Source organism: Pipistrellus hanaki (genome assembly GCF_964339955.1).
Source record: "Pipistrellus hanaki genome assembly, chromosome: 9".
In the NCBI taxonomy this organism is placed as follows: Eukaryota; Metazoa; Chordata; class Mammalia; order Chiroptera; family Vespertilionidae; genus Pipistrellus; species Pipistrellus hanaki.
Window position 1 is genome coordinate 56,731,977 of NC_140511.1, and position 13,284 is coordinate 56,745,260.

General features: G+C 38.3%; 1 protein-coding gene across 2 annotated transcripts in view; it reads left to right on the forward strand.

Annotated features, from left to right (window-relative positions):
* The window catches only part of NELL1 (neural EGFL like 1), a 630,963-nt gene that overhangs the window by 368,944 nt on the left and 248,735 nt on the right, over positions 1-13,284 (forward strand). For both annotated transcript variants that reach the window (XM_084895301.1, XM_084895300.1), the window contains exon 14: positions 8,128-8,250. In XM_084895301.1, the coding sequence (XP_084751427.1) occupies positions 8,128-8,250 (123 nt within the window). The remainder of the gene's footprint in view (positions 1-8,127; positions 8,251-13,284) is intronic.

Sequence of the window (13,284 nt, forward strand, 5' to 3'; positions counted from 1 at the left end):
ATTCCCTTGGTTATAAGCACTTTGTAAAGGCAGCCAGGATTCAAAGGGAGGGAGGTAATTACCTATTATTGAAGAGAGTTGCTTTCTTTTTACATGTCTGTTCTAGAAGGAGAAAAGGCAACAGAGAGCAGGAGAGAGAAATACCAATTTGTTGTTCCACTTGCTTATGCATTCATTGGTTGATCCTTGTATGTGCCCTGGGCAGGGATGGAACCAGCAACCTTGGCCTATTGGGATGATGCTCTAACCCACTGAGCTACCTAGCCAGGGAAATTTCCCCATCTTTGGACTAAGTTTTTCTCTTTTTCCATCTAATCAGTCATTTTCAAAGGTGATCCCCTCCCTCATTTTGCCTGGCTACTCACAGTCAATCTTAACATTTCATGCTTCTTCCTCCAGGAAGTCCCTCATGGCCCCTTGCCTCTACTCTATTCCCCAGTACCTTATGGTATGAAATTATATGTGAGGTTGATATATTAGCTTCCTATCATTGTCGTAACAAATTTTCACACACAGGGTACCTTAAGACAACAAAAGTTTCCCCCCATCACATTTTGGAGGTCAGAATAAAAAATCAAGGAGTCAGTAGGGCCATGCTTCCTCCGGTGGTTCTGGGGAGAATTCTTTCTTGCCTCTTTCAGCTTCTGGTGGCTCCTGGTTTTCCTTGACTTTTGGCAGCAGAACTCCATTTCTGCTTCATCTTCACCTGGCCTTCTTCCCTTGTGTATCTTTGCATGTGTTTCTTTTCTTATAAAGGCAACAGTCATTGGCTACAGGCCTCACCTTCATCCAATATGGTCTCATCTTAACTAATTACATCTGCAAAGACCCTGTTACAAAGAAGGTCACACTCTAAGGTTTCAGTGGACATGCCTTTTCTTGGGAACACTATTCAACCTCCCCACAACATGGAGAAAGAATTCAGTAGGATGTATGGGAAAGCAGGGTGATAGGCCTAGCACATTTTCAGGGTTCTGTGCTCTCTTTGATTTTATTCTATCTGCCTTGGGACCTCAGAAATCAACTGGTCTTCAGAGCACTTGGCTAAGGATTGACAACCACTGGTAAAAGGGGAGGAAAATAACCTTCCTCCTTGTCCCAGTCATTCTCCCAGGTTTCTTTTATTTGTTTTTGCACCATCATGGGGTTTCAGAAAAGGAAAAAAATAGCACATTCGTGCCAAGATTCCCTAAAGGAGATGGCAAACTTCTTTGATAAAGAAAACGCAGTATTATTTTTCTTGCTGTGTTTTATGTTTAGTTGGTTTTCTTCTGAGTTCCTCTGGGTGGTCGTGAAACCAAAAGAAACACAGACCAACCTCTTCTTAGTAGAGAGATAAAGGGCCTCAGAAAAAGGGTCACTTTGGGGGATGCTTATGTGACCATTTTACAAAACCAGTTAAACAACAATTTCACTTCTTTCTTTTATTCTTGTTTTGCATATTCCTATTGGACTAGGTGTTTTAAAAGAAACCCAAGAGATAATGCACTATAGTTCTGCTTTTCATTAATTTTGTAGTTTAGTAATGCATTTCTAAGTGTCCCTGTGGAACAAAACTAACAGTCACTGAATCCATTGTCTGGCACACTGCCAGACACTTGTCCCAAGCTCTCTCTGTTAATCTTCTCAACAGCTCTGTGCAATGACTCTTCTTGCTTCCATTTTAGAGTGACAACTCAGGGGCTCAAAGTCAGCAAGTGACAACACTGGATTTGGACTCAGAGACTAACAAAGTTCCTAGTTAGAGTGTTGTCCCAGTGCGCCAAGATTGAGTTTCAATCAGAATGCAAGAGTCAACCAATAAATGCACAAATGAGTAGAGCAACAAATCATTGTTCCTTCCTCCCTCCTCTCCTCCATCCCTCCCTCTCTCTCTATAAAAATCAATTAAAATATTAAATGAATAGAAATAGTGCAAAGTGAATAAATAGTGTAAGTACCTCACACTATCCTGTATCCATCCCCTATTGTAAATAATTGTTAAATATTTTAACCTATATTTTATAGATTTTCTATGATGTATCATTTATCACATATAGATGATTAATAAATACTATAAATAACTTGCCATATTTAAAACATAATACTATATATCGGAGAAGAAAAGCTCTTGATTGACTTACTACTTTGTGATTTGTTCCTTACTGCTGTGGAAAAATGAGAAAAGATGAATATACAGTATAATAAAAATTGAAAACTATATTATACAAATCACACACACACACACACACACACACGAAGTATGGGAACTAGTTTCCTTCCACTCTTCAACCCCATCCCCACCTTCTTCTTTGCAACCCTATTACCTTATCATTCTGCCCATCACCCTTTTTAAGGCTTAGACTCAAGGACAGCTTCCCAGGGACTCAAAGCTTCTTGGCCAATTGAAAGAACTAGTCCACATTTTCAATGAGACTGTGCTAACTGGGGTTTTGTGTTTTGTGTTTGGAAGGCAAAAGTGGTCTAAAGTAGCTTAGACCTAGGAGAGTGAAGATGGAGATTTGTAGGTTCTTTACATAGTGTCTCTCAGAGTGGGGAGAATGGATTTGTGGTACTCCCCAAAATTCAGGACCCTGACATTAGAGGGCCTGCTCTTGGCAAAAATCTCAACACCTGAGTTTAACAGGGAATTAGTAGGGCTTCATACTACTATTTATAGAGTAAGTCAATAACCAGTGTAAAAATCAAACAGCTCTCTCACAAGCTTTCCTCTAAGACCCCCTGGACCATAGTGGGTTCCTGTGGAGGGCAAAGTGGGGTGGAAAGGAGCCTGATAATAAATGATTTTTAGTTGTCCATTCTGGCAAGTAGGGTGTTTACAGTGGTATTTGTTTGTTTATTTATTCATTCATTTATTTATTCATTCATTTAATATATTTTATTGATTTTTTACAGAGAGGAAGGGAGAGGGATAGAAAGTTAGAAACATTGATGAGAGAAAAACATTGATCAGTTGCCTCCTACACATCCCCCACTAGGGATGTGTGCCTCCAACCAAGGCACATGCCCTTAACTGGAATCAAACCTGGGACCTTTCAGTCTGCAGGCTGATGCTCTATCCACTGAGCCAAACCAGTTTTGGCAAGAGTAGTATTTATTTTGATTTAGGAAGTTGTTTTTTGAATTCAAGCACTGTGTTGGATTATAAATAACATATGTTCTTGAGCTTAAGGCAAAGATTTTCAGATTTCACATTTAAGAAACTAGATCATTTTGTAGTTGATGCATACATTTTATACATAATTACTTTTCTCAAAAATATTGCTATTAAATAAATGCTGTTTTTCAATTAAGGAAGTATGGCGTAGTTCTTAGATATAACTAACATTTCTTTTTTTTTAAAATATATTTTTATTGATTTTTTACAGAGAGGAAGGGAGAGAGATAGAGAGCTAGAAACATCGATGAGAGAGAAACATCGACCAGCTGCCTCTTGCACAGCCCCCTACCGGGGATGTGCCCGCAACCAATGTACATGCCCCTGACCGGAATCGAACCCAGGACCTTTCAGTCCGCAGACTGACACTCTACCACTGAGCCAAACCGGTTTTGGTAATAACTAACATTTCTAATCCTCGTTTGTGTAAGATCATTTAATCTAAGAATGACTTCTACTGAGTCTTTACATTACTGTCCTAAAACATGACACTGGTTAGTGTGTTAACTTATTTCATAACTTTCTCCTTAATAATTTTAATAGCTTTATTGAGGTGTAATTTACATAGCATAAAGTTCACCTCCTTTATGTATATTATTTGGTGGTTTTAAGGATATTTTCAGAGTTATACAACCATATAATAATCTAATTTTAGAATATTTTCATCATAGTACCCATTACCAGTCGTACCCCATTCTCTCCAGCTTAGTCCTAAATAACCACTCATCTACTTCTATTTCTATAGATTGGCCTATTCTGGAAATTTTATGTAAAAGGATCATATAGCATATGATCTTTTGTGACTGACTTTATTCACTTAAAAAATGTTTTTGAGGTTAATCCATGATACAAGTTGTAGTATGTGGCAGTGCTGCATTCTGTTTTATTATTGAATCCTGTTATATTACTATCACATTTTCTTGATGCATTCATCAGATGTTGTATATTTGGGTGGTTTCCACAATTTGGCTATTGTGAATCATGCTGATATGAACATCAGTGTGCAAATATTTGTGTGGATATGTGTTTCATATTTCTTGGGTATATACCTAGGAATGGGGTTGCTGGGACATGTGGGAATCCTGTCTTTAATAGTTTGCAGAACTGACATAGTATTCCCGAATATTTTACATCCCCGCTAGCAATGCACAAGGGATCCAATTTCACCACATTTTTATAAATATTTACTCTGTCTTTTTAATGATAGCCATTCCAGTGGTTGCTCAGTGGTTTTGCTTTGGGGTTCCCTGGTTAATGGAGATGTTGAGCATCTTTTCATATGCATATTAGCCATTTGTCTATTTTCTTTGGAGATTTGTCTATTTAAATACTTCTTCTATGTTCTAATTGGGTTATCTTTTTTTGACTTGGTTTTAAAGGTTCGTTATATATTCTGGATTCAAGGCACTAATAAGATATATGTTTTGTAAATATTTTCTCACAGTCCAGGGACTGTGTCTCTAGCAATTCTTAATGAAATGACAGGCCTACCTCAAAGAGAGCTTCTGAAACACATCTCTTTCTCTTCCCCCCACAAATCACTGTTGTAAATAAGCATCAACATATCATTATCTGATTCTATTTTATTTGTAAGCTCTTTTCTTCTAAGTTTCCTAATTCAATTATTTCTAAGTAAATATGACCTACACTGTGGTCTAAGTGGGGTTTTGGAAAGAGTGCAAGAGAAGGAATGAGGAGATGGGAGTTTGAGTTCTGGGCTTAAAGCTTATTACCTATGTACTTATAAAAAAAAGCCTCTAATGTACTCCAAATTCCAATTTCTCCATCTGTAAAATGTGACTGGTAGACCAGCTTGGCATATCCCAGTGAGGTTATTGTAATGTTTCTAAAATACAAAAGAGATTTCCTTGAACGAAGTAAAGCTACACACCAGCCAGATCCTATGCATGAATCATTTGCAGCCATAGCTGCATTGATTGTTTCAGTAGCTTGTGTGGGTCCTGATGAGTTTTCTAAGGAAAACAATGTGTTAATTGACAATGGCTATTGATTGCAATTGATTGCAATGTTACAGAGGTGGATTAGTTAGAGTCCTTCTTAGCTACCCTGTAAAAGAGAAAAGGGAAAGGAGCAAGGAACTACGTGACAATGGCAGTGCTTCATGAGCGCTCAATAAATATTAGCCAGCATAACAGTAATTATTATCATCATTACCCTTTGTCCTAAGAGGTTTGACACTCGAAACTCGGGTCACACATAAACAATCTTAAGCATACATCTTTTACCTCCCCAATCCATAGTCTTGTTTCTTGGGGACCATAATTGAATCTAAGCAAATAACTTCCTTGGATCTTCAGAGGCATTCTAATTTAATTGTCTTCAAAAGCATATCTATTCACAGCCTTTGTGCCTGAACTATCAGCCTTAAAGGAAAGAGAAAGTTTTCTAAACCAGTTTTTACCACCATCCAACAATGAAGTCTCCTCACAAGTAATTGCAGTAGTAATGGTAGTAGGTAGTACTAGTGGTATAGAAGTGGTACTACTAGTGGTAGTAATGGCAATAGCAATAGTGATAATAACATAGCTTACACTTTTGGAGCATTTACTAGTTGTGATGTGCTGTGGTAAGTATTTTACCTGCTGTAGTAATTTAATCCTTACAACCATCCCAGGAGATAAATTCTATTATTATGCACACTTGTATATATCAGGAAACTAAGATATAGATTGGAATGTTGCATAAAACAATACCTTTCTTCACACTGTTCTTTTTTCTGGAGTGCCCTTCTTGGACAATTCTGGGTAATAAAATCGTGACTATTTTTTAAAGACCAGTTCAAGTACTGTGTTTTACAAGAAGCCTTTTCTCCTTATTCCTAGAAATTTCCTGTAATGAATTCTTAGTCCATCTTTGTTCTTATCTGGCGTGACCACACTCGCAGGTTTGCTTAGGTCATCCTGAGTTATGTGCCTATTATCCCTTCTAATATACTTACTAGCAGAACCCCCTTTGACTCTGAAATATGTTTTGTTTGTATGATAAACTGTAAGGTCACCCACTTTTAACTCTTATCTCTCTTCTCTGGTGCTACATATGTCCATCTGGTGGCCCCTATTAAAATGTTCACGTGAGCTGAGATCATATCTACTCATTTTGTGTTCCCAGTACAGACACTAATAATTATTTTTTAAGTGAATTTAAATGAGGTGGGAAAGCTCTTGGAGTCAAACTCTGTATTCTTAGACCTTTTCTTTTCTTTTTTTTGATTCCTAAAACCATCTGGTACTGCAGCTGCCCATATCAGGTGCTTGATAGGTCTGTAAATTTGGTCAGACTTCCACAGGGTTATGCTATTTTGGGAGTGTGCTGGAAATGTCTGTAGCACAGGTTAGAAGTGTGTGCTCATAAATCTCCTTCTTTCCCAGTGATTGCTAACCTGTGCACGTTTCTCACTGACAGTTCCGGTTGGTCTTGAGGCCTAAAGAAGACTTTCCTTTGGAAAAATCCAAGTTGTTAAATCCAGTCAAATGTGCGTGCTTTTAGTTTAATTGTATGACTGAAACAGCTCATTTCTGGGTCTCTGTTATGAAATTTAGAATGAAAACTAATGAAGATAGATGATATTTCAGTTGTATTCTGCATCAATCGAACTGGGCTTGATAGTTAACAAATTGTATTGGATTTTAATTTTTATTCAATTAGTGTTATTTTATTGTGTTTTTTTTTTACCTGAAACTTCTACATTACTTTAGAACCTTTATGATTTAATAACCCTACTTGATTTTTCTTCTTAAAATTTCTTGAATGTTATACTAGCAGATGTTAAAGAGATTAAAGGACATAGCCTTTCCTGTATTATTTATTTATTTCCAAAGTAATAATTTAGATGGCTTTAAACTTCCTAACTATAAGTAGAAAGTATAGTTGTCTGTGAAATTTTGATTTCTTCCTTGGAATCTTTTGGTCCATGGTGTACTGTTAGATCTTGCCCCCTAATAACACATCTTGTGGTTTAAGGATGTCACCATTATTTGAATATATGGGTTGGGCAAAAGTGGGTTTATAGTTGTGAGTACATGAAACACAGTTTATATTCTTGTATTATTATTTATTAATTATTATATTTTTTTCTATACAATTATAAACTTGCTTTTGCTCCACCCTGTATATAACCATAGTACTACACATTTAAACCAGAGATTAAATTCTGAACCCTATGTAAATGGGTTCTATGGAAAATTAAACTGCTGAAAGCCTTAGAGTGTCTTGTGAGTAAATTGCTTTTCTACTCAGAGCACAGCTGGGCCTGGCTAACATTCCCTGAGACCAGTGCCAATCTTCGGTCAGTGCTCCTTTGCCAGAGTATGTAACTGTCTTCCTTTCCAGTCTCATCTGTTCGAAAGAAGCCATAGAATCTCATGTAGGTTTGTGTCTTTTTATAACCTTGGAGGAAAGGTTTCCCATCCCTGGTACCACTGACATCTTACACTAATGAGTTCTTTGTTGTGGTGGGCTTTCCTGTGCATTTGGAAGATGCTTAGCAGCATCCCTGGCCTCTGTCCGTTAGGTTTTATGGCATCCTGTATCCAAATGATGATACTCGAAAACATTTCCAGACACCATAAAATGTTTCAAGGGTTAAAGAGGACTCCAAATGGCCCCCTGTTGAGCACCACTGCCTTGAAGCCTTTGCAGAAACCTTCACAGAACGTGGAAGAAGCAATGTTCTTAGAGAAGCACACATCAATCCTTGATTTGCATAAGTCACTTGACTTCTCTGACACTCACTCACTTTCCCTGCGAAGTGGGGAGAATAACATCATCTTTTAGAGTCATCGAGATTTCAACCACATCAAGCAGAGAAACCTGATTGTACACAGTAACGTCCCAGTACATGGACTATAGTCATTCTCATTCCTATTTGGGAAGTTCCAACTAATTTTTTCAATATCAGTGATCCCCATTTAAATAAAGGTGTCTCTCTTTCTTTTTCCCTCTGTGTACAGAGCACGATGAATGTGGCAGTGGGCAGCACAACTGTGATGAGAATGCCATCTGCACCAACACTGTCCGAGGACACAGCTGCACCTGCAAACCAGGCTATGTGGGGAACGGGACCATCTGCAGAGGTAGGCTTGCTGCCCGGGGGGTACACTGTGAGCTGCCACCCTACCTGGGCTCTCAGTACTCATGTGCAGAGTGCTTTCGACACTTTGCATGGTCAGGGTTCCTGCTCCTGGTTGATCAGCTGGCAGGGGCACTGTGCATCAGAGGAGAGGAGACATGCCTTGAGTGTACCTTTTGGGTTGAATGAAAAAGGTGTGCGTGCAGGTCAGGGGCATGGTCCCACAATTGGATGGCTGTTCAGCTTTGCCTCTGGGCCTGAGCTGGTGAAGGATGTTCTGATTGCCTCCATTCCATGCGAGGCTTTGCTCAGAGAGCAAGTGGGCACTGCTCGTGGTCACACTCGAGGCATCTATTTGGGGAAGGAGCCTAAAATTTCAGCTGTTTCCTGTGTTTGTAGCAGCTCAGCAAATTCAGAGATCAGTGCCCTTGCTCCCATTTGCATTTAGCATAAAATACAAACTCCTCCCTTTGGTTCAGCATCAGGTCCCTGGGTCCTCTCAGCCTCTCTCTTTTCTCTCCCTTTCACTCCTCTCTCATGACCATGTTATTCTTGGAAAATGCCAATCACATTCCTGTCTCAGGACTTTGCTTTTTGTTCCCTCAACCCCCAGGCTCATTTTTTCTCCCAGTATCATCCATTACAGGAGCTTTCTTTGACCATTCTGTTAAAAATGACATCCCTATTACCTCTTAGTTCTGTGCCCTACTTCATTTTTTCTTTGCTGATACAACCTGATAGAATATTGCACATCTACATGCTTATGCATTGTCTGTCTCACCATGGATGTCAGCTCCACAAGAATGACCACTTGGCCTTGTCTCCCTGATCTGTCCCCAGCAACTGAAAGGGTGCCTGGCATATTGTAGGTGTTCCTTAAATAAGTGTTAAGTGACTAAATCAACCAAAGGGAAAGGAGACACAATCACATTGGAAGAGGCAAAATGTACAGCTCCACCCCCCAAAGAGAAAATGACCCTTGGAGTTGGGTATTATTTTTACCCTCATTTTAGAGGTGACAAAACTGGGACACAGAAAGTTTAAATATCTTGCCCAATGACACACAGCACATTATCGTCTACAGAGATGACATCCTGATGATGAGAGAGCAATAATGACTTACTTCACTATATTAATAATTAGGTGAAAGGATAGTTTGAAAAGATTGATTTCATTTTATTGATGATCTTGGGGTAAATAGCCTCATACGTAACAGAGTTTAAATTGGTGAACCTTTCTAATGGTAATTTGACAAAGCCTATCTGTTTATGAATCTAAAGAGCAATGTAGGGATTCTCTTGATTCCATTGGTTTTACCGGTTGAAATGTGTCCTAAAAAAGCACATGCTCATGACATGCAGACAGTGATATTTTGGGGCATTTGTATTCATCAAAAACTAGAAACTGCTAAAATACTCATCAGTAACAGAATGATTTAATCTATTTTGTGTATTATGGAATAGAATAGAGTGGTTAGAAGCTCTTAAGTGTATATATATGCACATACATGTATACATGCATGTGTGTGTGCACGCGTGCGCACACACACACACACACACACATGCATTCTGAGAGATCTCCAAGACATATTTTGGAGAAAAAAAAGAAATAAAAAAGTAAATAAAATCAATTTATAGGACAATACTTATAGCATTCTACATATATAATTCATTATTTTAAAATATCTGAACATATATTTATGCAAATGCATAGGCACTAGAAACATGCAAACTGTTCACCATCTTCCTCAGAGGTGCTTGCGAGTATGTGTGTGTGTGTGTGTGTGTGTGTGTGTGTGTGTGAGAGAGAGAGAGAAATAGAATTCACTTATTGCTATGTATTCAGTATTGTTTGCATCTCTTACAATGGGAATTTATACATGTAATATTTGTGTGTTGGTTGTTTTTTTGTTTGTTTGTTTGTGTGTGTTTTTTAGTTCCATGAGGCAAATAAAGAAACCAGTACTCAGCTTTTAGAAAAAGACTGAAGCTATTTTCAAAGCAAAATAAAACACAAACATTAATAGAGTTCTCCGGATTACCAAGCCCATTGCTAGTAGCTGCACACTCATGCTGTAAATCTGAGGAGGGAGCAACACAGGGATTTGATTTTAATGCGTTTGTCTCAGAATTATGTTACCTTGTCAAATAATATTAATTCCGCTGGTGCAGTGAGTTTATGTTTGCTAAGCCCTCTCACAGCATTGTGATAAGTGGTCACTTCACCTTTGTGGATTTGAAAGTCCAACTCTGCGAAAAATATGTATTCAAATAATGTTTCTGGTGTCTAGAAATACATCTTTTCTTGAAAGTTATGAATTAGGAAAAATAATTTTCTTGAAGTGATTTTCATGGTCCATTGTGTTGACCTCAGTAACGTGGGAGAATCCTGTGTTATATAAACGTTGCTTGGGGAGGCAGTGCAGTGCAGTTGAAGAATTAGACAAACAGTTGGGAGAGTTGAGGTTTAGAACCAATTTTATCACTGGCAAGTTGCAAATTCTATATTTTTACCTAGTAAAATCGAGTTAGTACCACCTTCTGTGTTTATCCAACAATGCTATTATTGCAAAGCCTTATCAGAGGAGTATGTATGGGAGAGTTTTAAACTATCAAATGCTATAAGAAATGAAGGCAGCATTATTAGTGGTGCAAAGATGATGAAAAAGGGGAGGACACTCATGAGCCACTTGAAGCTCAGCCTTCTGACTGAAGTACAGTCAGACCTCATTTTATTACTCTGCCCTTTCTATCATGCATCACGGATGTTGCATTTTTAAAAAATGGAAGGGAAGACTCTGCACCCCTAAATTATTGAGATGGTTTATTGAAATACTTCATTTTGATGCTTACTTTATTGATACTTGCTTTGTTACAGTGTTCTGGAACCTAGCCTGCAATGTCTCTGAGATGTACCTGTACCCAAATTTGTCTCTCGGTTTCAGGGCAGGCATTTTATCAGTGACTTTCCCACCTGTAACTGAAACATTTACAGAGGCAATGAGTGGATAAGGATCACCAGACAACTAATTTTTTTTTTTTTGGCAATGTGTAAGAGCTTTTCTAGACATGATGTTGATGGAATTGACTACCTGTTCACACTTCTAGTAACAACCAAAGCAGCTATTTCTCAAAAATACTAATTGGTGTGAATTCTGTCAGATGGGCTTTCCTAGAGGCTTATGTCCATCTGAGGAGTTTTTGACTTCTCATGAGGATGGAACATGCCAATTCAGCTTCAACAACAGTCACAAGTATGTATGTGCCAGACACCTTGCTGGGTGTGTTCACATGCATCATCTCATTCAGCTCCCATTGTTTCCCTGGCAGGCTGCTAGCATTCGTCTATTTCACAGGTGAAACTTGAGTAAGACATAGTTGAATCTGATTTAACTCTGTTAGTGTGACTGATTTTTGTTTCTTCCCTCGGCTTCTCTTTCCCTTCCTTTTTGTTTTCTTTCATCACCCCCCCCCCCCCATTTCCTACTCCAATTCCATTTATGCTTTCACTTCCTTTTCTTTCCTGTGGCTGTTCACCATTTCTCTCTCTCTCTCTCTCTCTCTCTCTCTCTCTCTCTCACTCACTTGATATTCTAACTAGAGACTCTAAAGAAAATAAAAAGGGAAGAGAGAGTACAATGAGAATCTACAATTAAAAATATTTTATGGACATTTTTGTAAACAGACTAAAGAACTTTTACAATAGGCAGTAGCTGCTGTTAAATACGATTATTTGGAGTTAAGTGGGGAAAACATGTGCAAACTGTTTCAAGTTAGATTTACACAACCAGTCCTGAGATAGCCTGGAACCGAAGGTGGGCTCTAACTAGGCAGTCGTCCATAAGTCACTACCAAATGTATGGTAGCTGTGCAAACTGACTCTAATGTGGAGTCTGCATTGCTAATGCATGACTGGCTTTCAAAGAACATCATTTTAATAAAATCCAGTTCACTGTGGAAGTTCCTGCATCATAGGCGAATGCTTATTCTAAGGCACTTTGGAATCCCTCAGTGCTCTGAAGTCATTATGTGCTGGCTGACATTGAGGTGCACCTGCAGACACACTGCTTCCTAGGAGTTTCTGTTTGATGGGATGCTGGGAAAATTGTTCAAGAAAGACACAGATAGTCTGGAACAGAAGGTTTGTAGAATATAAACAGAAAAATTATATCACATGCGATGGCTCATGATAAAGGTGGAAATGAAATATCTAATTAAATAAGTAATATATGAGGCTCACATGCATAAAGATGCTTCCAGAGACTCACAGGCTACATAGGAGGGAGGAAGGGAGAGTAGAAAGGTAAGTTGTCTTAATAAGACATCACTGATGATAATAAAATTGATAAACTGCTGGGCTGTGAATCAGAGAATAGATATTTGAGGTTTTTAAAGCAAATAGCATGGGGAATAGGAGAGCCTCTGGCAAAAATACTTACAGAACTCTAGATGTAGTTCTCAAACGTGGTTAATGTAATGAGGCAGCCTTAGGAAGGTTCCATCTAAAACTCTGCCTTTAGGTTTAGAGACAAAATGTTACCGAGAATGGCGGGAGGCAAAATGCACTAACGTTATAGGATGCTTGACCCATTTTGAACAGGTCTTTGTAAAAACACATTCATAGTGATACATGGCTAAGGGTGGTGAGTGTATTTCTAAGAGTACATCTCTGGTTGTAGAGCAATTTTATAATATTTAGAGGAAATATTTAAAGCTGTACTTTATACCAATTCATTTATAAAGTTAGAAAGAAGGTTGATTAAAAGTAGCTCAGGATTAGACTCTGTTAATAGAAAATACTTTTTGCAACCAATGTGGACTACCCTTCTTGCAATTAGAGCCTCTTAAAATTTTCCACCTGTAGAAGATGATGTGGAAGGGTGTCCCTCTGGTAGTGTTTAAGATTTTTTTTCAGGATCATATTGAAATAATTAGGCCGGGTCAGATGACTGTAAGAGATGTGACTTTATACTTTTTGCTATTATTAGATGATTTAACTACACAAAAATAAACGTAAAGACAGGACTCATGTCTTTATG